Raw genomic sequence first — 26501 nt, 5'->3', positions numbered from 1 at the left:
TTTTTTCTTACTCAGATTTGTCAATCATTTTCACATGTTTTCGCAAACACATTTAGGATATTAATAAGGAGAGGATTAAATCTACTAGGTTTTTTAACCACTTTTTCATTTTGATTTAAACATCATGTAAAATGAATTTAAGGTTTAGCTTACCTACAAAAAGTTTAAAATTTGGTAATTCAGTATGAGAGACCAGTTTTGTTGGTATAAACAGAAAACATGTTGCCAAAACACTAAGTTCAGCTTCAGAAAAAAACATAATTACTTAAATTAAATAGTGTCCAGTATTTATCTGCCACATACTCTTCCTTCCTCTGCTCCTTTGGTTGTTCCTGTTCATATGTGGTTGTTGACTGTGTTCCCCTCTGAAAAAATGGGGAAGCCAGTGTAACTGCTAAATTTGTAGCTGCCCCACTAAAACACTGTTCCCAACAGCATTGTTGTTAGAGCCAGTATCCATTTCTCGCCCAGTTTTTTGGAATGTCTTAGGACGTATTTTACAGGTGAAGAAACTTTTATGGGCACCGTTGATATTGCTTCTTTATACACCAGCATCAAACAAGATGAAGGACTAGAATTTGTTAAATTGTATGTGGAAAAATTTGGATGTTTTTATATGAAAACTACCAATCTTAATGTAGTATTGCTTGAATTAGTTCTTAAAAACAATTTCTTTGAATTTAACAATAGTATTTTTCATCAAAAAACTAGAATTGCAATGGGTACTAGGGTAGCACCATCATTTGCAAAGTTAGTTCTCTGCTGGTGGGAAGAAACTGTACTAGTTAGGATTTCTTTGTTTAAACATGTATTATTTTATAAACAATACATAGATGACTTGTTTTTCATCTGGGGAAATTAACTTAATATTTGAACAGTTTATTGAAGATGTGAATAAAAGTATTTTGTGGTTATTTTTCATGGTCAGTGGTCAGGGAGAAAATGTTAATTTATTAGATGTCACAATACAAATGAATGTGCTACAAAAAACTTTTTAAAAGTTCCATCTATAGAAAGAAAACTTTCAGAAATAATTACATACATTTTTATTGTCATCCTAAATATATGAAGTATAATCTGTTTCGAGGCCAGTTAATTAGAGCTAGTCAGATGACTAGTAATAATTAAACATTTTTGGAAGAGATAAGACTTAAAATCTATTTATGGAAAGAAGTTACCCTGTTGAACAATTTAACAAAAGTTAAAGGGAAGTGATTAGTAAAAGAAACAGTAAGTTCCCATCTACTCTTAGAACTGGGTTGATTGTGAATTACTCGGGCAATGATAATATATTAAATAATGAGTTACATAATTTGAATACAATTAAGAAAAATGTAGCTAAAGATAGAAGTTTAGGTTTTTCCATTAATTATCACAAACGGCAACGAAGTACGAAACATTATTAAAACAAACTGGAAGATCATTTTAGGAAATACAGAACTAAAAAACATTATTGGAAAGGTTCCGCAATTTGTGTATGTCTTTTTTAATATAAAAAAAACTCTTAGAAAGGGATTGTTTAAGGAAAGTTAGAAGGTTTGGCTTAACATATGGAACTTTCCCATGTCATGGCTGTAGGCAATGTCAATTTATTAGTGGATCTAGTAGTATTGAATTTCCTCATCTTAAACTTATTATAAAGGCTAAAAAGAGATTTGCCGCAGCACAGATATAGTTTATATTGCCATTTGCAGTACATGCTCTAGTTGTTATGTTGGCAAAAGTACAAGGCAGCTTAGAATTTGTATCAGAGAGAGCATGTAAATGCAATTAAAAAAAATATTTAAACCATGCTTTATTTAAACACAGTGTCATTTGTAAAGACTTTAGAAAATTTCATTTTTCAGTTCTGCAAGATGTTGATTATTAATAGATGTAATGATGTATTATAAGCCAGGGAGCTTATGTGGCAGGTTTATCTTAGACCAGGTAAGCACCCTGGCTTGAACAAAAATTTGAATATAAAATGTTTTATTAAGGCTTAAAGTTATATTTTTTTATTGTGTTGTTAATTTTATAAACATTCTAAATTTAACTGTTTTTTGTTTCATTTTCTTTGCATATAAGCATGCATATATTTTTAGACTTTAATTGGTTTCCCTTTAAATGTCTGAGGAGGAAAGTGATGCGATCAGGAAGCGTCATATGTTCACTTTAAAGAGGGAAGTGATGTAATCAGGAAGTTTTAATCATGTGATTTAGTTTAAACGTTCTCATTGGTTAGTTTATTTCATGTTTGTGCGCCAAATTTTGTTTAAAAGTTTGGCTTTGAAGTTGAATAATTTGATTGTTACAGTCTTGGTCCTTTTGCCACAGGTTTTTGTGAACGTGTGTGTGTGTGTATATATATATATATATATATATATATATATATATATATGAGTGTGTGTGTGTGTGTGTGTGTGTAATAAAGTCCAAGAATATAGACGTGAGCTAGTTTTCAAAGTTTCTTGGCAGCTTCCACTGCCCCAAACCATCAGTTAGTTGAAGCTGAAATGACTAAAGACAGGTTTTGGCACAAAGTCCTTGAGAGCTTTCATGCCAGTAGAGAGAGAGAGGGAAGCTGAACCCCGACAGGACAATTCTAGGAACAACAAAACATGAGTATTCACACCCTGGCATAAACAACACATGAAAAAAACGAGAATGGAGAGGAGTAGCTGCTGCACCAGTGATCATTCGAACATCTACCGTTATGGTGAATTTACTTCCACAACTGTACTATGTTCTTTGTATTGATCACTGCTCTAGTAGCCTTTGCTGTATTAATTACCCTAATTTTACATCTGTAATGTACATCCACCACTCCTAATCTTTCCCCAAAAAACACTCCCTACAGTATAGCTGTTCAATTTAACACACATTTTATAGAAAGCATTAAAGCCCTTACTAAGCCTTTTCTCCAAACATCACAAAATGCCCTCTCCTTGGATATCAAGTACCCCCTTTTTTACCCTAAAACCCATTCCATCCTCCTAAATCAAATCGCTGCTTCTTAAGTTGAAACCTTGTTCTCTATCAATAATTAGTCTCCCAGCAGAACACCCTCGAGCTGGTTGTTGGTTCATAGTCTCTCCTGTGTCTTTTCTAATTAACAGATCTATCAAGGAATTGTATGTTCCTTCTCTGTGGAAAAAATAATCATCCTCATCCCCTTTCATTAAACGAAGAACCTCCTCTGATGTAACCAGTTTCAGACCTATTGCCGTATTATCTCCTATGTGAAAAATTCTGGAGAAATGTATTCACAAGCAACTTCTTCAACATATTCTTCAGACAGAGCTCCTGACACACCCACACAGTGCCATGGGTGGGGTACAAAACCATGCTATCATGGCCTTATTAACTTTCACATATACTATTTACAAAGCCAGGGATGAAGGCAAACTTGGTTCCTGTTTTCTTTGATCTCTCTTAAACCTTTTGATCTAGTCTGTTACCTGAACTCCTCTATCGACTGTCTTCTTTCAAACTATTCCAACCCACACTACTATGGTTTAACAACTACTTCCGATAGATACCAGTCTGTTTAATGGCGCTCCAGTTTTTCTTCCTTCCTGCCAGTACTGGTTTGCCACAGGGCTCCTTTCTCAGCCCTCTTTGTAATATGTTCACTAACAATTTACATCCTCCCCACTAGCTTCCGTCATACAGTATAATGAAGATTCTACCCTAGTATGCATTTCCGACACCCTAATACATCTTCAGACAATTACTGTAACTCTGTTGAAAGTTGCCTACAGGATAATCACTTGCTACTAAATCCCAAAAATAGTAAATTACTTTGCTAATCCTGTTGCCATGAAAAAAAGTAACTTTAAAAATTTTTCCTTAAATAATGCCATGAAAAAAAGTAACTTTAAAAATTTTTCCTTAAATAATACCATGATTGAAGTTAACCCCAGCTACAAAACTACTTGGCATGACAGTCAATTGACATTCTTAAATTTGATTTGTATATCCACAACAGCATCAAGAAAACCATCAAAAACTAGGCACCCTTCATAAAGTAAAGCAATTCCTTGCAGACCCTGCCAGGTAACTCTAGCTACCACTTGCCTCTTACTCTCTCTCCTATACTGAGCCCCTGTTTTGACCAACCTACAAGCCTCACTTTAGTTCTAGACTAGAACAGTGCTGTAACAAAGATGCCAGATTGATTTGCAACACTTAAGCACTGAAAACGCTTAACTGGCTTGAGCTTCCTCACCATCTATCTTTTGTACTCTGCTCACCTTAACCCATAAAATCATCCATAAACCATTTGCCTGCCCAGCAATTAGACTGCTACTCCAAAACTATCTTCCAGATCCTCCCCTTCGGTCAAATAGTAAACAACTGCTTACTATCTACAAACCACAAAGAGCTGTTCGGGTCAGACTGTATTCCAGTAGTGTAGCTAGAGCTTGGAATAAAATTCCTATATTAATAGGGTTTATCATGTGCCTTCATCTTTTCAAACAGTTAATATAAGACTTCTTTGTCTGCTTCCTGGCTTTGTCCCTGCTCCTTATCTGGGGCATAGTTCTGTAATTTCATCACCTTTCTTGTACTTCCCTTTAAAGCACTAAATCACTTAACCTGCTTATCCCCTTCTAATACCTCACTTTATTGTACTGCTTAAACTACTATACCTGCTACTGATTATCACGACCATATTACTTATCCATCACTGCTTCTCTGTTAACACTCAAACTTGCTTATCTCCTGTAATGCCTCATTCAGTTGTATTTATTAAATTACACCTATCTTATACACCACTCTTCCGTCTGTAAAGTCTCATTAACAAGCCTTGCAAATTTAGTGTTTGTAAATTTCAATACAAATTTTTTTATACTTATTTTGTGCTATGTATTCACTGTAACTGCATTTTAAAATGTGTTGCTGTAAATATTGATTGCATTAAGTATGCACCTTGGAGCTTTTCTCCTCAGGCCCCCACTGAAAAAGGGCACCTGAGCCCAGTTGGACTTTACCAGTAAACAGATGCCAATAAATAAATAAAAACTGGGAGGTGGAAGGGGGGAAGATTCAGGAGAGACCCTGAAGAATAGTCCTAATAAAGCCTGATCAGACCTAGAGAGGGAATCGGGCTTGTAATGCCTTGTAAACTTTTGTGTACAGGACCAAGTTGCTATTTCTAGAATACTTCTAGAATTCAACCCTTTTGAAAAAAAACCTAGATGAAACCAAGGCCCTGGTAATGTGTGCCTTTACCCTGCCTGGAATAGTGCTGTGGTGAGTATAACAAAAGGAATAGCCTGAGACAGCCATTTGGAAATACTGTATTTCCCTGAAAGTAAGACTGGGTCTTATACTTTTCCTCCGCCGAAATACCCGCTAGGTCTTATTGTCAGGGGATGCCTTATTTACCACCCCCCCCCCCCCCCCGTACAATAGTCTACATTTATTCATGTACACAAATCGACATTTATTTGGTACTTATTGTTGGGCAACAGTTCTAGGTAATGCATTAACAGTTGTGTGAGAATTCTACATAAACAGTGCAACAAACATTGCAACTTCAGAATATCTACATCTTGGCTTTCACAGTGCAATATTTCATGCTTAACACAAGGTGCAGAAAAATCTCAATACATGTGTATTGGAGGAGGAGGAATAAAACAGGTGAATAACTGCCACTTTGAGTGGTGATGCTTTCTTTATTCCTTACCCAAACCGTAAGAGAAGAATGATGGAAAGTCATAAAAATGAAGTCTGGGAACTAATGACCTTACTTTGTAATTAACCCCTTAATAATGAAACGTTACCTTAATACAATAAAGTCAAAAAACTGACAAGAGCTAGCTGCCAGCTGAAAGCAGAAGCAATCCATTCTGTTGCCCCGATAATGGGAAAAGTTATTCAAATGCAGTCATGTCATCTTCTTCTGGAACATTGTCTTAAGTCTCCAACCCCTGAATTTCAGTCTGAATTTCTTGTGACTCCCATTTCCCGTAGAACCATTGGCACCAATCTGTCATGCCTAGCAATAGAGCTCTCCGTAAATGAGCGTAGCCTGCTCGTAGTGCATTGGAACACAGCTGTCAGTGATTTTTATCCCATGAATTCTTCACCCAAGTCACAACCTTTTTCCTTGAATGCTTTGTTTATTGCAATATCAAGAGTCTGGAGATAGGCAGTCTTTCCTGCAGGAATCATTATTTGATCTATTCTTCTTTGTGCAAGGAAGTTCTTCATGTCTTTAGCGTGGTGAGTGCTGGCTGAATCCCAGACTAGCAGACCTCTTTCGCCACCTCGCAAAACAAGTGGCAGCATTACATCGACCCACTTCCTTATAACTGCTGGTGTGCACCAGGCTTTTTCAGTTTCAAGAATGTTAATGCCTGAAACATGTTAAATCTTATCTTTCTTGCCCTTACTAATGATTAGAGGTGGGGTTTTCTTTCCATCTAGACAAATTGCCAAAATACAGGTAACACATGCATTTTCATAACCAGTGGAGGGAATGTAGATTAACGAAGCACCCCTCCAATCAATTGTGTGAGATCCTTGGCCCATAAACGCTGCAATTTCATCCATACCAATCATGTTGGAGAGTTGGTATTTAAAAAAAGTCGATGCCATCAACAAAGGACTTGAATGCAAGTGCACGTTTAATAACTTCAGTATCTTCCAGCTTGAACAGTGTTATCGATCTTCTTAGAGACAGTTCATATTGCTGAAGGAAGCCATCCAGCCAGTGTTGTGATGCTTTGAAATTCTTCTGGGGATATTTCTAACTGCGGTGCCATTGCAAGGGCAAATGCTTGAATATCAGCCCTGCGCACAACCAAAGCCTTTGCTCTCCTGTTAGCAATCCATTCACAGATGATGTCTTCCAGCTCAGGAAATAATGGCTGTCAACCGGCTCCACACTTGCGCTTCTTAGCATTTCCCTCGTCCACCTGTTGACTGAGGTTATCGTACTCTGCTCTCCATTTTTAGACCATTCAGAGATCCAACTTCTCTTTGCAGAAAGCCATAAGATTCTTTCCCTGGGAGTCCGCCATGATTCCTTTCTTGTACTCAACGGAATACCTCTTTCTTTTTGCACTGGGGGGGGGGGTTAATTGAAGACTTACGAGACAGGAGTGGCAACAAAAATGTCAACAGTTAAGACACAACCATACCTTTTCGTTATCAAGTGCGCATGTTTTATGTGCGTTGTCTGTACTTTGACCAATCAAAGTACACTTGCCAGTGTTTATGGGCCAAGGATCTCAAACGTCAAGTGTGAGTGAGGATTAGGGTTACAGTAAGAATCGTGGAGGACTGCCGGGGAAAGAATCTTACAACTTTCTGCAAAGAGAAGAAGTTGGGTGTCCGAATGGTCTGAAAATGCCGAGCAGCGTATGATAACCTCTGTCAACAGGTGTCAATAATATTATTTTATAATTCAACATGTCTGTCGTGTGTTGTTGACAGTCTTAGGGGCTTATTTTTGGGATAGGGTTTATATTACGACCACCCTGGAAAATCATTCTAGGCCTTATTCTCTGGTTAGTTTATTTTATAATTCAACATGTCCGTCGTGTGTTATTGACAATCTTAGGGGCTTATTTTTGGGATAGGGTTTATATTACGACCACCCTGGAAAATCATTCTAGGCCTTATTCTCTGGTTAGGTCTTATTTACGGAGAAATATGGTAGTCCATTTTGACACGGGTTGTCACTTCTTACCCTTACAAGAAATTAACAATTAATCTGAAGATCTGAAAGATTTAGTTCCATCAAGATAATACCAGAGTTATCTGTGGACATCCAAGGTATAGAGTATCCTTTCACCCTCATAGTTAGGTTCAGGAAAGAAAACCGGCAAATGGATAGTTGGTTTAAAGTAAACTGACCCCACCTGTGCATAAAAGAAGCATTAGTTCTCAAAAAAAAACTCTCTCTGTGGAAAATGGATAGGGCTGACTCGCCATAAGAGCTTGCAACTGTGATACTCTTCATGCAAAGGTTAGACCAATTAGTCAAACAGCTTTCCATGTCAAGAACCTCAAGTCAGTCAGATTAACTGGTTCGAATGGAGGATGTGTTAGCTTCTCTAACACAAAGTTAAGATCCCAAGGAGGGGCCACTGCTTTTCTTGAAACTTGTTATGCAAAACCCATTTCAAAAACATTTTGACATGAGAATGTATTGAAAGAGGAGGATCCATGGGCAGACATAATGTAATAGCTAGTAAATTAACTTTGTTAAAGGAGCAAAAAAGGCCATAGGATAGTAAATCACAGAAAGTGTTAAACTAGAGAACAGCTATCTCTGAATGGGTGTCGGGTATGTTGTTAGCACCAACTAGAAAATCTTTTCCTTTTCCAGTTGCTAATGTTTCTAGTAGCAGGCTTTCTTGCCTCCATTAGTACCTGCTGCATGTCCTTAGCAAGTAGGTGCCTAGAGGGATTTAAGACCCTATCATCCAGGCAGCTGGTTGAAGTTTGATTAGGATGCATGAAACACCCCCTTATCTTGTGTGTGTGTAGTTCCAGTCAGTGGAGCTTGTGGTAATTGCACCTAGCCTTTCCAAAATAAGGGAGAACAACTGTTTTGTCTGGGCCAGAAGGGAGGTTCCACAGTGATCTTGGTGGATTACATCTGAGTCTTCAGAAGTACCCCGTGTGTTGGTGGAAAAGATGGAAGAGCCTACAGGAACACTCCTTTCTAAGGAAAGGAAAAGGTATCTGTCTACCAGGCCTTCTTGCATGGAGTGCTGGGAGTTGAGGCAAATAGGTCTACTTGAGAAACACCACACAGATGGACCAAATCTTGGAAAACCCTCTAATCTAGCTTCCATTCGTGAGTGTCTGCCCTTGTCCTGCTCAGCCTGTCTGCCATATAGTTTTGCTCTGGTGGAGCCTGTAGAGTGAGATTGTGCTATCACCACACAGATGGACCAAATCTTGGAAAAACCCCTAATCTAGCTTCCATTCATGAGTGTCTGCCCTTGTCCTGCTCAGCCTGTCTGCCATATAGTTTTGCTCTGGTGGAGCCTGTAGAGTGAGATTGTGCTGTGAAGCTATGTCCCAAGCTAACATGGCTAGTCTGCAAAGGGGGTATGATCTGGTTTCCCCCTTGCTTGTTGATGTACCACATGTCTGTAGTATTGTCCGTAACAACCTGAAGAGGTTCAGGAGACCAAAGATTATTTAGAGGTGAGTGCCTTGCTCAGGGCAAGCATTTCTTTTATATTTATATGCTTGTATCTGTCCTTGGTGTCCTACACACCTTGCATTTGTATCCCTCTTGAAACTTCTCCCCAAGCTAAGTCTGAGGCATCTGTACTGACTGCTTTGGAGCAGTGAGAGAAAAGGAGAGACCTGAGTTTAAGGAAATTTGCTGTCTCCATGAAATGATTTTCCTTCTGATAATTTCCAGCACTGAGATTTGAAAAGACCAAAAGGTGTTAGTGCTAGGACCAGAGATACTTCAGTTACTACTTTCTTTCTCATGTGGAGTCTTGCAAGGAGTATCATGAGAATTGTTGCCATGAGACCCAAATTCCTATGGTATTCCTTTGCAGTCAATCTGAAGTCATTGTGGAAAACTGTAGAAATCTAGATATAGATCCATTTCTTTATGTGAAAGAAAAGCTCTTTGAATGGGGGTACGAATGAGTTTGTACGCATGTACTACTGCTGCAGGGCTAGCCACCTGGTGTTGCAAATCTTGGCTTGAGATGAATGTCACTGTAGAAGTGACACCCAGACCCTCAATGGATGCTGAAGACAGCAAACGTATTCTTTTCTTGTCCTGCTACTTCCCGGTCCCACTTGGTGGTTTCTTTTTTTGTCTGCCAGCTTTTGTCAAACTGTTCTGGAGGCAGGTAATTGCTAGTGGTCCTACTAGGATAAGGACCCCATGGTTGGCACTTCAGAGCTATGTTGATCAACCAGCCAATGGTTTGTTCAGAATTAGCTATGCCTTCTAAGGGTTTAGGACGCTTGTACCTAAGGCTGCCCGAAGCCAAGTCAGGCAGGACAGAAGTGGGACAGAATGGCTGGGTAGACATCAGATAGGGAGCTGCCTGCTCCCCATAAATCATGTTTTCTGAAACCTGGGACACTATAATCCATATCCCCCCCCCCCATCTCCCTCCCTGGGGATGGCAGCTTTGACCCTGAAAAATGTTCAAAAGTTAATGGAAAAGCTTTTTGTTCAGTGGTTGGTAGCCTTTTAGAACTAGTTTCTGCTCTTCACTGCTGAACATTCCAAGCAACTTGAATAACTTTTTTACCAGTGATGCAGAAACTTCCTTTGATAGGTAGTACAAGCTAAATATTATCTGCCCCTCTGAGGTACATCATAGACAGAGGCGTCAATGCCTCCTGCATCAACACCTGTTGGTTTATCCTTCTGGGAGATTGTTCCCTCATCTGAATGACAGACCAGGAAATGCCAAGGGGAGTTTTTTCAAACACCTTTATTGAATTATCACTCATGACATAGGCAAATTTACATTCATATGAAAGTAATCAGACTATAATAACATAAACATTATACTTTACATGTGTTGCTATATATCATATAGCCTAAGCAACATTTCATAAATTATTCTATTCTGCTTTTTTTCTTAAACAAGAAACCTCTTCCTTAAGCCATCACTTACTACATAGGCAAGCGTACATTTTTTTTATATAAATAGAAACAAACCACCAACACTGTCCTAGTCGGAAGTATTTTACATCACAAACTACATTGACACACTCCCTGTTGCAAACACTATGCATCACTTATCTACCCAATCTTTCTCACTCAAACATTACATAGCTCATTTAAGTCCTGCTGCCGTTTAGGCCTCATTCCTCCCTTGTATGTTTTGTTCCCATAATTCCCAGTTTTTCTTATACAGTTTGCTCCTACCCTTTTCTAAAGATCTCAGTTGGAGTTTTTATCTCTCTTACTATATTCACTACTTCCAGTACAGTTGGTTTAGATTTTGATTTCCATTTTCAAATAACTGCTTTTTTGGCAGCCACCATTATTAGACGCAGCAAGGCCTTACCATGTCAAGGCAATTCCAATTCTGTATCATAGCTCAAAAAAATCATCTCCCTGGTTAGACCAATCTGCCCACCCAGCATCTTAAACAGTGGATTCCGCAGGGAATCTCTTGACCTTTCCTCTTGGAGGAGTCAAAACCCACAGCAGTCCATCTTATTTCTGAGGATTTCGAGGATGCCTTTTTAGAGCTATCAGTAGAAACAGACTGTCAACCTCCAATACCAAATAAACCAGACTAGTCCTGTATGGTCCAGCCCACCTCTTAGAACCTCTGTAACCACTCACTAGTGGACCCAGTGGTATCTCCCTGGATACAAAAAAATGGTTCAAAGTTAGTGCCAGACTAACCTGTGGTAAGAAAAATCCTAGACAAATTTGCAAAGAAACTTTGCCCTATGACAGCAAGTAAACAAAAGGAAAGAAGTAAAATAACCCCTCCAGTTTTTGCTACAGCAACTTAATCTACCAAGTCAAATACACTAATCTACCAAGTCAAATACACTCATAAACTTGAAAAAAAACAAAAAAATATTCTTGTTCTCCTAACTTTCCTGGCTAGTTTGTTCCAGTGATCAGATTTTGCTGATCCCTGGGCTTTGTCTTGGTTTCTGTACTTCTCCATTTTCTTTGTTTGGTCAGGGGGAAGTTTCTTTACTCACCAGTGGGAGTGGGGAATACTGAGCTGCCTGTTTGTCCTCAGAGGAGTGGTTTAAGACAGCAACTTGTAGTTCAGTGGCCATTTTGGGTCATTTCCTGCCTTAGCAGCATCGGGCAGCGCCGGTTTAACAAGGTTAAACTTTTTCTGGCTCCATAAAGTCTGTTCTTCATTGTTTCCCTTAGAACTGCTCTACTAGTAACCTAAACAGTATATCCCTTGACTAAAAAGCGCAGCACTTGTCCCTAAAAGGTTTTTTTTTTTTTTCCTCAAAAAAAAAAAAAAAAAAAGCTCAGCACTTGTCACTTCTATATTATACAAAGTCCCTCACTTGCGAAACCCCCCCAGGAGTAACCACTTCCTTACTAAGTCCTCTCTTATTCAGTCTCATACCTAACTTCTTAATTTTTCTAGCATGTCGAAGGGCCAGATGCTGGCGTCCTCTCCTGCCCAGTTGGTGAATCTGGGAATATTGAGGCAATGTTACAATTGCCTCATGTACACAGACAACCCTCTCCTCCTCCCACATAACACAAATACTTGCGAGAGATGCAGCTATTTAGCCAAACTGGAGGCTGAGCTCTCTCAACTCAGGACTGGCAAGACCAGACAGGAGGAGAAGGCAACTACACACACCACAAAACCAGCCTCACATAATGCTACCACACCACTGAATCAAACACATAAACACACAAAGACATACTACGAGGCTCTGAGTAAAAATTTACCTAAACAGCAGAGGCCCCCAAAGCAGACACCCAAACAACTGCTACCTCAAGACACCCCACAAGCAACACATAAACCACAACATCAGTGTGCAAAGCAGTCACAGCCCTTAAGGCCAAATACAACACCAAACATACTTGTCATAGGTGACTCCATAGTCAGACACACTGACGTCCCACTCACCAGGCTGAACAAGGAGGGGGTCACAGTAAGCTGCCTATCGGGCGCTAGAATCCGCCACATAACACAAGCACTCGGGTCACTCCACGGCAAGTACAAATATGACACAGTCATTGTCCATGCTGGTGTGAACGACCTGAGACGTACCTCCCTGGACTACATGAAAAGAGACATAGAGAAGCTCTCTGATTATGTAGCCCAGGCAGGTATGACCCTGACCCTGAGCAGTATCCTTCCTTCACCAAGAATGATGCCACAATATAGAGACAAGATGATCAGCTTTAACAATTGGCTTAATGTCTGGTGTCATTCAAAGGGGATCCAGTGTCTGTCTGCCTGGGATGACATGCTTGACAAGCCACGCTGCTTCGCAAGGGACGGCTTGCACCTGTCACCCCTGGGATTCCGGATATTGGCTAAGGCTCTTGCCACCCCCATAGTGCCTTTTTTAGGCAAGGCTCAAATTCTAAACCTACCACCCTAGAAAACAAAAATGGGAAGAAACTGAGGGTAATGCTGCTCAATGCCAGAAGTCTAAATCTCAAAATGCACGCACTCGAGGCCCTTCTCAGTATGGAGAACATCGATCTCTGTGCTGTAACTGAAACCTGAGAGCACCCCGGCACTATTAGGTTTTACCTCATATCATGCATTCCGGCCCCAAAACCCGGACCACACCACAAAAGGAGGGGGTGTATCCATATTCATAAAGGATACCCACACCTCCAGGTTGGTGGCAACGCACGAAGCTTCGGAAACCATCCAGGTGCAACTAACCATAGGCAAAACTGCTCTACAAATTGTAGCATGCTACAGGCCACCCTCTCAAACTCAGGAACCCCACACAGCCTTCCTGAAGACACTGGAAGGTATAAATGTATCTCCAAACACCATCATATTGGGTGACTTCAACTACCCGAATATAGACTGGGAACATTACTCAAGCCCTAACTTTCTAGCCCAACGGTTCCTGGAGTTCATAAATTCAAATGCCATGGAACAGCTAGTCACTGTTCTCACGAGAGGAGAAAATATACTAGATCTCATTATCACAAACAAGGGGACAAAATGCTCCACACCGGAAGTATATCCCTCATTGGTGAGATCTGATCATACACTAATCTCACTGGAAATCCACATCCCGCCCCCACCCCAAACAAAAAAGACCACAGTGAAGAACTTCTCTAAAGCAAACTTCACTCTACTCAAGACTGGTGTGGTATCCTTCAAGGCCCCTGAGCCAGTGGAAACCACAACCCAAGCTGTGGAAGCCCTTACAAATGCCTTCTATGAACACCTCCAGGACTGCATGGATCAGGCAATCCCAAATAAAACCAAGACTCTTTCCACAAAGGGCAAACGTCCAGTCTGGTGGACCCCAGCCATTAACAAACTTTACAATAAGAGGAGAAAGCTATTACATGATAGAACAAAATGCATAAAAGGGAAGTCACCCCTGATCATTATTAGTAAAAAATACGAGCACTCATAAAATCAACTAAGGCCAATTTTGAGAGAAAAATTGCCATGGATTCAAAGGACAATCATAAGGCCTTTTTCAGCTATGTTAGGAACCTGGGTGGAAACTCCCAGATATGCTCGGAATTAGTCCAAAGTGATACAAAAATCACTGAACCCACAGACATTGCCAACATACTGGCAGACAGGTTCAGTGCACACTTCACCCCCCTCTCCCCCCCTAAAGGAGAGATAACTATCCCAGCGGAGTGTAGCCTCCCAGACATCTCAAATGTGCAGGTGAAAGCTGCTCTCTCTAAAGCTAAAAACACAGCATTAATGGGACCGGATGGTGTCCCCGGCTGTGTGCTACATGAGCTAAATGAGGAATTAAACCCGCACATAAGGCAGCTGTTTAATCTCAGCCTTACCACAGGATACGTGCCCAAGGAGTGGCGTACGGCATCTGTGGTCCCACTCCACAAAGGCAGTGCCTCTACGGACCCTGGTAATTACCGCCCCATAAGCTTAACAAGTCTAGTCTGCAAAGCTATGGAGAGGATCATAATGGAGCTCATAAACAAAGATATAGGGGACTTGCAGACATTGGACCCGACCCAGTTTGGCTTCGTCAAGGGCAGATCATGCCTTTTGAACTTGGTCGACTTCCTCAAAACAGTCACCAAGGCCATTGATGAGGGAAAGGCAGTCCATACAGCCTACCTTGACCTTGCAAAGGCTTTCGACACAATACCCCACTCGGGTATTGTAGAAAAACTTACCAGCTTAAATGTAAACCCATATGTCACAAGATGGGTTGCAAACTGGCTTAAGGACAGAACCCACAGGGTTAGAGTTGCTGGCGCTATGTCAGACTCCAAGCCGATCACAAGTGGTGTCCCACAGGGCTCGGTCCTTGGCCTCCTATTGTTCGGCATCTACTTCTCAGAAGTACAGGCCAACATGGGAGGACTTTGGCTGACAAAGTTTGCAGACGACTGCAAACTGGGCGCCATAGTGGAAAGTGCATCGGACACGGATATCCTTCAGAAGGGACTCACGGAAACAGATAGCTGGTGCCAGAGCCATGGCCTGAAGTTAAACGCCAAAAAATGATTAGTCATACCCTTCGGGAAAAACAAGGTAACCCCAAGCTACCATATAGGCGGCAATCCACTAAGCACAGAAGAGGTTATCAGGGACCTGGGGACCCAGGTTGACAGTGGCCTTTCTTTTGACACTCGCATTGCTAAAGTGGTTAGAAAGACCTTCTACATTGCCCACCTGATCATGAAGGGATTCACATCCAGATCTAGTGAGGTCATTGTTCCCCTGTACTCTTCACTTATCAGACCAATGATCAAGTAAAATGCCCCATTCGGGATGTATCTCACCCGACATCTGCAGCAATTGGAGAGACCCCAAAAGTTCCTCACCAAAAGGATAAAGGGACTCCAAAATCTGTCATATGCTGCCAGATTGAAGAAACTCCAACTCTATTCAGTCGCATACCATCTGCTCAGAGGTGACATGTGCCTGACATACAAGGCTATGTCCAACCCGGAATTAATGGACATGCTCCACCTCAAAAAATCCAAATCCACCAAAACCACTAGAGCAAGCGACTTAAACCTTAGCATGGATATAAATAGGACATGCTGGAGGGATAGATTTATCACTCAGAGACTCCCTATGCTGTGGAATAAAATCCCAGTCCATGTGAGGCAGAGCACCTCGCTGGCTCTGTTCAAGAGAAATCTTGACCTGTGGATGGGAGATCGTAGGTTTACCCCGGGAATCATCTCTGTGTCACTGCTGGACAGAGGCACAACAAACTAATGGGCACAGTATTTTTTCATATAAGGGGTGGCGTAAGCCACAAAACTTTGGGCTAGGCTCATAAATGCCTTGGGGCAGATTGCCTAGTATAAACCTATGAACCTATTCAGTACTGAACTTTAAACGCCTATCAACAGCTTCAAAAATATAGTCCCACATCAGCTTCCCCTTTACCAAATAAAATTGGTAAAGGATCACTTATAAATCCATTCAGTTACATACCATCTCTGACTCGTCCAGTTAAGTAATAAATCACAAAAAACGTATTACACTCTTGGCATCCTTTAAAAAGCAGTAACATCATAATTTCACATAAGCACTTATATAACCATGTTAGATGTGAACCCATCACCCAAAATACATTGCCTCCATACCGCCAGGAAATTCATACAGTAGTTTTCTGGAAGTGCCCTAGAAAAGTTTGTAGAAGATTGAGCAACATAAATCCAGCAGCATGGGATTGAGAGATTTTCCATGTCAGTGTTGATAGAGGCCCAGAATAGGCTGGCATATTGTGTGTGTGTCTATGTGTGTCTGTGTGTGTGTGTGTCTGTGTCTGTGTGTGTGTGTGTGTGTGTGTGTATGTGTGTGTGTGTGTCTGTGTGTGTGTGTGTGTGTGTGTGTGTGTGTGTGTGTGTGTGTGTGTGTGTGTGTGTGTGTGTGTGTGTCTGTGTGTGTGTGTGTGTGTGTGTGTGTGTGTGTGTGTCTGTGTGTGTGTGTGTGTGTCTGTGTGTGTCTGTGTGTGTCTGTGTGTGTGTGTGTGTCTGTGTGTGTCTGTGTGTGTGTGTCTGTGTGTGTGTGTCTGTGTGTGTCTGTGTGTGTGTGTGTGTGTGTGTCTGTGTGTGTGTGTGTGTGTGTGTGTCTGTGTCTGTGTGTGTGTCTGTGTGTGTGTGTGTCTGTGTGTGTCTGTGTGTGTGTGTGTGTGTGTGTGTGTGTGTGTGTGTGTGTGTGTGTGTGTGTGTGTGTGTGTGTGTGTGTGTGTGTGTGTGTGTGTGTGTGTGTGTGTGTGTGTGTGTGTTCCTAAGTGATCTATACTCTTGGTATGTGGCTCATGATCTATTCTTGTGCCTTGATTGCCATATTTCATTTTTCTTTCCTTAAGTTTCTTTGTAGGGGAAGTCAACCAGTGTGCTCGTCTAGTCTTTGGGAGATTTTTTTTGCATCATTCAGTGGTAAATTTTTGAGCATTTGCCAGTTGCATTGGTTCAGAGTAGCCCTGAAAACATCTGGATTAAACATGGTTAAGTTGTGGGCAAAGTAGTCTGGTGTACTCCAGACTCACTAAATATGTTTTATGGATTTGTAGAAGATTTGCAGTTTAGGATAGTGGCTTTATTAGATGATTATTAGATTCTGGTCGGGTGCTGTATCAATTGTGTAAAAGTGTATATGTTCATATTAAGTTTATTTGGATTGTCAGTATAGCTTGCCCAGTTAATATTAATATCTCAAAGTACGGTTGTTTCATTATGTATCTTTAGGGATACCCAGTTTAATATGCATTCAAGTAGGTGTAGGATTATTGTCTGAGCTGTGTTTTTGGTTTATATATTGCTATTATAAATCTAGATTTATGTGGATTAGCATAATCTAGATTTATGTGGATTAGCATAGAGTAGTCATTTCTGTAGGTCATTGCTTATATACAATGACCAGGCCTCCTTCTCTCTTGTTTTTGTGGTCTTGCCATAGGATATTGTATCCCTGAGGGAGTATAAGCAACATGTGATTTCAACCAGGTATCTTTTAATGTTATAATATTGGGGTTGCAGGTAGCAACCCAAACATGAAGTTCGGGTATTTTGTTACAGATGGTTTGAATGTTCTGTTACCGTTGTAAAGGGATACAGTTGCCAATGAAGTTAGCAGTGTGAAAGCTATATGATTAAAAAAGGCTTTCTTAGTGTAGTGTATACGTGGTGACCCAGAGGATTGTCCATTGTCAATGTAGGTTGCCAGATCCCTAACTAAAGAACATCCTGTTTGCTGAAGGCTACAATTATGCATTTCTTGGTGTTCAGTTTTACTCCTTTGTTCTGGCATCAGCAATTTTGATTGAGACAAGTCCTCTTGGAGCACCTTCGGGATTTCAAGGGAATTCAGTGAAGATTCAAAACAGATCTCCATAAGTCCTTTGCATTGCATTACCTCTGACTTCTGAGAAATAGATGTCAAAGAGGAGTAGCTGAAGGATTGAACCCTGAGGCACTCTCCTGGAGGCTGGTCTTTTGGAGGAGATAGAGCCACCCACCCTTATTTCCTGGGCTCTGTGAACCAGTTCACTATTGTATACTGGATTGACATTTACATTTAGCTGTGAGAGTTTAGTTATGACACCAGTGTAGAAATGGTGTTGAACAGCTTTGTGAGTTCTGAATATAAAGTCTCCTAGTGGTTTGCCTTTGTCCATTATGTTGGCTACTTTTTCAAACCACATTAAGTGAACAGGATCCGCCCTTGATGAATCCAAGCTGGCTTGGGTTAAGAGTCTGTAAGTTCCCTAATCACTAGTTAATTACATAATTATCCTTTCTTTAGTCGTGGTAACTCTAATACAGTATAAATAAGACAAGACTGAGTTTATTCTCTCCACAAATTATTGAGGTGCTATTTTTTTTTTTTTTAATGATGAGGGTGGTCAGGCTTATGAATTTGTAATTGCTTGAGTCTGTTGAGGCTCCACCTTTTGTGGAAGGGGGAGAACTGTGGCACCCCTCCATTCATCTGGCACAAAGCCTGATTTGAGACCATGATTGAATAGCTTTTGTAAGGGGTTTGATGGGTCATGTTTCAGGCTTACTAGCAGACAGCCCAGTATGTTGTCCAGCCCCACAGAAACATTGTTCTTAGCCTTGCTAGTGTCTTAATTACTTGCTGTTGGGGGATTTTGACAGGGGACAGTTTCAAGTGAGCAAGGAGAACGGGTGGGGAGAAGCGACTGAAGCTTGCGCTAAATTTATTGGCTAGTAGATTTGCTATATACTCTGAGTAAGGGGTTATTTGCCATCAGTTCTGAACAGTGCTAAGCACCGTTTCTGAGGTTTCTAACTGTTAATGAAGGCTTTGTGCCCTTTCTTTACCTGGGTGGCCATTTGTAGCTCCTATTTGGCAATGGTTGATTTGATCAGCCCTGTGATAATTGTTTGAGTTTGTTTTTACATGCAGTTATCTTTTTATTTTTCTTGTATTGTACAGCCTGTTAATTTTAGGGTTCCACAATATGGTATCATTTTTGAATTTGGCATTATATTTCTAAGCTGTACAGCTATTTACATGTTAATAGAACTTGGAAGTGAAGGATTCTGCTTAGTTCTAGAGTCATCTTTCCTGTTATTACATTGTGCATTTGTATAGTGGGTTGATTATTGGTCAAGATTTTGTGATGTGACATATTTGTTTGCTATGAAACAGTTAAGCAATAACCCACGTCTGAGTGTGGGTAATGCTAGATTTACCCATGGTTGGTGTGGTTTGGTCTGGTCACAAGGGCGAAGCCCGAGTGGCCAAACAAAGATAACCGTGGGCAAATCCTAGCATTACCCACACCCAGACATGGGTTATTGCTATTATACAATGACATTGTTTAAGAAAAAAAATACTTGAGTAATGCCTTTGGTTTTCTGCTATCCTGGGGCTTTTTCTGATGTACTACGCATGCGTATGCCTACGCAGTATATCAGAGCTGTGTTGAGGAAGCAAAGGATAAAGGAAGCTCTCCATTGCTTTTTTAAAGCTGTCTTGCTATGTTAAATGAGTTTAACATCGCAAGATCTTTTTTTTTTTTTTTTAACGGTGATCTTTCTTTCTCCGTTGCTTTTTTTTAAAAGTTATCTCACTATGTTAAACATATAGCATAACGAAATTACAGCAACAGAGATCTTCGTTCTCCATTGCTACCTAACAGAAACAAAAAAAAATCAAAACTTTACTAAAGTGCCATGTCTTTTTGTTTAATGAGCAGTTTAAAAGTTTTATAACTGTCATTTTATTTTAGTGGTCTGTTTCTCTCTGATTGGGCTTGTCCTTGTTGCATTTTTACCCTATTTTGGCACTTTGCATGTAATTGAAAAGGTAGTAACCCTACAAAATTAATGACCAAAGTGGGATATTTTAAAATGGAAATGTGAGATTTCACAGGAAAAACCATGCCCACAACTGATGGAAAGGACTGGCCTTCACTTTTTTTGTCGAAATAAAAGGTTATTCTTGAAAATTTAATTTGTTGTTTCATGCATAGAATTGTTGTATGCAACTATTAAAGGAAATTTAGGAAAAATGTTTTGTCCTAAAAATGTCAGGATCTTTGCTATTTTTTCATATGTTCTTGCAAGGAATAGCTGCCCAAGTCTGGACTGGCCTCTGTAATTTCTTTGTCGAAATAAAAGGTTATTCTTGAAAATTTAATTTGCTGTTTCATGCATAGAACTGTTGTATGCAACTATTAAAGGACATTTAGGAAATATTTTTTGTCCTAAAAATGTCAGGATCTTTGCTGTTTTTTCATATGTTCTTGCAAGGAATAGCTGCCCAAGTCTGGACTGGCCTCTGTAAAGAGGAACAGAGGGTAACATTATTGATTTGAAACTTATATGTGTTTAGAATGTAGAATCCTATATAAAAGTGCTTCCCTAGCCAAATGTTTAACGTAGCTGTACCAAACTCATTGGAGCTGCATAGTTCATTTCCTAAGTAGTGATGGGGAGATGGTTTCCCTAGTGTACATCAGCTGGCAACTAAAATCTTTCATAACTTCATAATGTGGTCATATCTCTAACCGTAAAGGGGAATGGAGACTGTCTGCCAAGCATCTTTGCTTACATATGCTTGCAGATTTTTCACGTTTGGTTTTTTGAGACACTTCACTTCATAGATATGCTGCTTTTCCAAATTTCCCCATAAGTTGGGTGCTGAAATTGGGAAATGCATGCCTGTTGAGGATCTAGAGTAACCTGCAGTTAAAAAGTAAGCTTTTGTTCAAACATGTTGCTTGTGTTCATTGGGGTTAGAAGCATTACTGGAACCTTATATTAAAAAATAAATAAAGACACTGTATATGCAGGCTGTGTGTGTTCTATGTGTTTCATAGAAGTGTTGGTCAACCTGTATCCTTTAAAGGTCTAGTTTTCATGTTAAATTGTCTTTATATTACAAAGTGCAATTATTTTTTTTAGGCTTAAACTTGCATAATGTATGACCAGTCTGATAAATGTTCATGCTTTCTTGGAGCCCCTTTTTGTAAGGACTGTGTTTTTAAACCAGTTGTTTTTTCTTGATTTCTAAATACAGAATATAATTGGCTGTCTTTCCTCTTATGTGGTTCGAGGAACAAAACTATCTGTTCAAAGATACTTTAAATAAAGGAGTTTCATTTGATCTGATATGCATGTGAAGCTGGAACAAAATGGAGTTAAACTGTTTTTTTTCCCCGTTTTTCTAGTTGAGGTGTCATGTCACAATGGAGAAGAAACCATGGAAACTATCGAAGCAGCAGAGGCATTACTCAATATGGACTCTCCTGGCCCTATTTTGGATGATAGAAGGATATGTAAGTTTATATACTAGTTGTAAGAGTAATGACAGTGTGTGTGTGTGTGTGTGTGTGTGTGTGTGTGTGTGTGTGTGTGTGTCTGTGTGTGTCTGTGTGTCTCTGTGTGTCTCTGTGTGTCTGTGTGTGTATATGTGAAGACTAGGATCAAATCCTAGCCCTAACCTTTGTTAATGTCAGAAAATTAAACCCCACCTCTGTGAGAAAAATCAGACATAACCATTAATGATATTTCATTTGTATTTGTGAGAGGTTTGCAATTTCTGGTAAATAATATAATAAAGGAAAACTTCAAACTGCTGTTTGGTAGCAACGCTTTAGGATAGTCATGCTTATATGGCATCTTTCAAAGTGTTTACATAATGCTGGAATGTCAACAATGTGCCAAAATAAGTTTTTATCATTTTTACAGCATTGCCTTGATGATGTTATCACTTTTGTGTGAAACAGAAACATGGAATGGATTACATTTTCAAAAATATACCTCCTGTTTGGCTTACTGGTATGGAAGTAGGAGCCTGTTGATGCCAGAGGGGGATGAATGGCTATCATTTCTCTTTGATAGAGCAAGGTCAAGGAATGTAAAGCACCACTTAATGTCTAACTGGTGGCAGAGACTAAGGGGCTACGATACATGCCATCTTTAAACTGTGCCTGGCCCTATGGCACAGATGCATGGAGTCCTGGCTGTGACTCTTGATGCCAAGGTTCATTTGGTGGCCCCAGCCTTACAAGAGCTAAGCAAATAGAGGGAGGAGTAAAGTAGCAAGCTTGTCTTCTCTGAAGGAGGAATGGAAGTTTGCATGCACTCGGAGACAACATAGGCAGTGATATTTCCCTGGTAGAGACTGGAAGCAGGAGGACATTCTCCACCCTCAACCCATTGCATGTCCTTCAGCACATCGTTGTGTGCATGCAGCGTTGAGACTGGAGTGAAAACAGTCTTTAACAATCCCTGATGACTGTTCTGGATGATGACTCCTTCCAGTCAACTCTTGTTTGGTGAGTGGAATCCAGTGGGCTGATAGGCCAGGAGAGGGTCTAATAGTCAGCAGGCAGCAGAGGCAAGAAGCGCAAAAAAAAAAAAAAAATCTGGGAAGGGTGGTTACAGATGTCAGCAGCTATATTCTTGTGATGTAAATTTATCTTTTGAAAGGTGGCAACAAAGTCAGGATGGAGGCTCATCTGAGGGGTGTCCAGAGATCTGGTAAGTGTAGAGTTCTCCATGATCATTGATGATAGTCTGAAGTTAGGGTGTGGTGTAACAGGGTGAATAGATTGCTTGCACAAGTGTTTACTACTTGATTTTTGTTGTGATTATTAGTGTTTAGAAAGTAAATCTGATTTTTTTTTTTTGTGGCTGTCTTCACAATGTGCAGCTGGAATTTTTCACAGTATGCTCACTAGAATAGGATTTACAGCTTCACAAACTGTTAAGAAGGTGCCGCCTCCATTTTTAACAATCAAGTCTTTCTGTAGTTTTCACAGAACAGATGTACAAGTTGCACTTTTTATAAGGATCACTGGTGCAGAAAATGGTGTGTCTTTCAACTAACAGCCAGAAGCATGAATCTGTGTAACTTCATCTTCTGCTAAAATGTTATGGTGTTCGAGCAACTGTAAGGTGAGAAGTTGCTGTGTCATCTACTGGCCATTGGGGGCAGTCCTGCTTTTAAAAGATAGCAGCAAACAGTTTTTTTTTTTTTTGACACAAGTTATTCATTACAAGGAATTCTATTCTTTGTCAAACTCCAAAGAATTCTTGGAAGGGGTAAACCAATTAATAAGGTAAATCAAAGCCCACAAAAACACAACTGTCTCTGGCTCAAACCCTGCCTCTAAATTTGTTGGATCTTTACAATCTCATTCTTAAATTATCTCCCCTAAACCACCTCTTTTCAAACCATACCTCCACCCATGCTACCTTAAGACATTCGCGCACACAAAGGAAGAAACTCAAACTCGCTGCCCAATACAGGACCTTTAAACTTTGACAGCATCCTCCCCTAGTTCCTCAAAAACTGTGTTGTGAACACAAATCCTAACTTATTTAGTATGTCTTAAACCTATTATTATCATCCCAACATCAAGTGGTGGGAGGGTAGCATAATGGTTAAGGTGTTCACCTTACAGACAGAAGGTACAGGATTTGATTCTCACATGGGGTAACTGGCTAGGCTTAAAATGGCCCACAAGGGCAGTTAGCCTAGTATGGCCCTATATAACCTGTATATATATATATAAAATATCTTTCCAAATATATGAAAAGAAAGCCATTCTAACCCAACCTCTGAAGTTCCAAAATGTGACGGCCCAGCAGACTAGACTTCTCTCTGTCTCTCTCTCTCTCTCTCTCTCTCCACACATTAGTAAGCTGTTAGAAACTACAGTGTATAACACCAGCTTATGCCTACAAATATAATACACTCTGTACCCAAGGGCATGGCCTCTTTAATTACAGCAGCACCCGTACCACCTTGCACATCCTGACAGCCATGTTTACCAGTAAAATAAATGGAACCTCCCTGTCAGCTGACCTTTCTCTACTTGTCAAATATACCCAAAACCATACTGCTTAACCTACAACCCATCCTCAAAAGTCTATGGTCATGTTTGGAATTTCAGAAGCTAACCATGAACCCTCATAAAAGATTAAACCTGTGTTCTTTGGCACCCCCTCCCCCAGAAACTCAATAAATTGCCACTGTTCCCCACACCACTTGTGTACCATCCACCCCAAGGAAAGAATACCACAACCAGAATATGCCCAATCTTTATTAACTTAGTCTTCCTCATGCCATAGGCAAAATCCAATACCGCTTCCTTGCGAGCTGTAGGTCCCCCTCTTTGACCCAGGAAATCCTCACCATCCAACCCAGTACCATATTCATGGGTGTTTTTTAATTACCCTACTATTAACTGAGAATCCTATATGACACCAAACGTACAGGCACAGAGATTTCCTGGATTTTGTAAACACAAACTCCCTTTACCAGATTGTCATTACACCAACTAGGGCTGCAGCTATACTGAATGTGGCCCTCACTAATATAGGAGAGTGTTGTACACCCCCTAGTGTAGTGTCTTTCCTTATAAGGTCAGACCACAAAATGGTCTCCTTTTGAAGTAAAAAAAAAAAATACTGGACCCCCAGCTAACCATAGAATATTCAGGAACTACTCTAAGGTTAACTTCCTGCTATTAAGCCCCCATAAACCCGGAGTACTACTGCTTATGTAGAACTGTTCACAGAAACCCTATACAAGCATGCTAATAGCTGCATGGAGGCAGCTGTACTCACCAGAAAGAAGTACGGAACTAACTTGAAAAACATCCCATCCTGGTGGAATCACAAAATCAATAGTATGTATAAAGGAAGGAAGAAAATCCTGGCAAAAATTAGGAGGTGCAGCACCCACTGGGATAAAAGCATTCTCATCAAACTAAACAACTCAGTTGACAACTCAGTTGACAAGTCTACCAAAGCCAAATTTGAGGTAAATATGGCTTCCCAGGCCAAGGGCAACCACAATACATTATTTAGCTACATCTGCAACCTCAAAGGCAATACACAATTGTGTGCAGAGCACATTGCTAATGGAGCCACCTGTACTGAGCCAGAAGACCTAGCAAACCTACTGGCTGATAAATTCAGCTCCAACTTTATCCCTCTCCCCCTCTCAACCTTCTGTCTGGAAATGCAATCAAATACTACAACTCCTGCTATCACTGGGGAACAGGTCCTTTTAATGGTTTCTCAGGCAAGGACAGTGCATCAGTGTGTCCACACAATATCCCAGGATGCATTCTAAATAGCATGAAACATGACCTATCAGGCTGTCTGGAATTACTATTTAACTGCTTTCTCCAAACAGGCTTCATGCCTCATGAATGAAGAAAAGCAACGCTCATCCCGCTGCACAAAGGTGTGCCATCTCCAGACCCTGGAAACTACAGACGTGTTAACTGTTTCCACTGCTTTGCATATGAGACTGTCATGGAAATAATCAGTAATGATATAGTAAACCTCCAGACACTGGACCCAACCCGTTTTGGTTTCGTCAAGGGCAGGTCATGCCTACTCAACCCGATAGACTTCTTTGAGAAGGTCACCAAAGCAATGGATGAGGGCAAAATGGTTCACACTGCGTACCTTGACTTGGCCAAGGCATTTGATACAATACTCCACTCGGGCATTGTTGTCAAACTCGAGAGGTTAGGTACAAATCTGTATGTTACCCAGTGGATAGCCAACTGGCAAACAGACCTCACCCAGGAAGTTAGAACTGGGGAGTCCACCTCTACAAAGAGGCCAGTCACAAGTGGAGTCCCTCAGGGATCGGTCCTTGGGCTGCTCCTTTTTGGCATTTACTTCTGACATCAAGGCCAATGTCAGTGGTCTCCGGCTGACTAAATTTGCAGATGATTGCAAATTAGGAGCTATCTTTGAATGCCAGACAGACTCAAGTGTTCTCCAGGAAGGGCTAACACAGACAGACAAATTGGTGTCAGAGCCATGGACTAAAACTAAATGCCAAATTGATGCATAAGAGTATCCTTTGGGAAGTCCTCCACCCCTGATAATTATCATATTGGCAATACACCCCTTAGTTGACCCAGTAGTCAGGAACTTAAGGGCGCACATGGACAGTAACCTAACCTTTGATCATCACAATGTCTACAGTAGTGAAGAAATCATTCAATGTTGCACAACTTATAAACAAAGGTGTGGCACCTAGGTCCAAATAAGTCCTAGGTCTGATGAATGCTGAATACAATGGAATAGTCATTGAGTTCAATGTCCCCTGTGGTATATATCAAACCAGGTATATCCAACAATTGGAATGCCCACAGAGGTTCCTCACTAAAAGAATACAGGGCATTAGTAAAATGTCCTATGCAGACCACCTCCCAGGCCCTATCCCTGTATTTTGTCTCATACAGGCTGTTGAAGGGAGATCTATGCCTGACATACAGAGCATTGTCAGACCTCACTCTGATGGACTTCCTGTATATCCACAAAACAGCACCAGAATTAACTATTCTAAAGATTTAAGCCTTTTCTGTGATATAAATAGGACCTGTTGGAGGGA

The 26501-nt window shown here is 40.5% G+C and overlaps 1 protein-coding gene across 5 annotated transcripts in view; it reads left to right on the top strand.

Moving 5' to 3' along the window:
- Nucleotides 1–26501, top strand: part of ELF1 (E74 like ETS transcription factor 1) — a 960524-nt gene that overhangs the window by 678384 nt on the left and 255639 nt on the right. For all 5 annotated transcript variants that reach the window (XM_044071689.1, XM_044071693.1, XM_044071690.1 and 2 more), the window contains one exon: nt 21301–21408. In XM_044071689.1, coding sequence (XP_043927624.1) covers nt 21301–21408 — 108 coding nt within the window. The remainder of the gene's footprint in view (nt 1–21300; nt 21409–26501) is intronic.

The sequence above is a fragment of the Protopterus annectens genome, chromosome 5.part0 (assembly GCF_019279795.1).
Source record: "Protopterus annectens isolate FY-2018-M chromosome 5.part0, PAN1.0, whole genome shotgun sequence".
In the NCBI taxonomy this organism is placed as follows: Eukaryota; Metazoa; Chordata; order Ceratodontiformes; family Protopteridae; genus Protopterus; species Protopterus annectens.
This window is presented reverse-complemented; position numbering and strand designations above follow the sequence as displayed.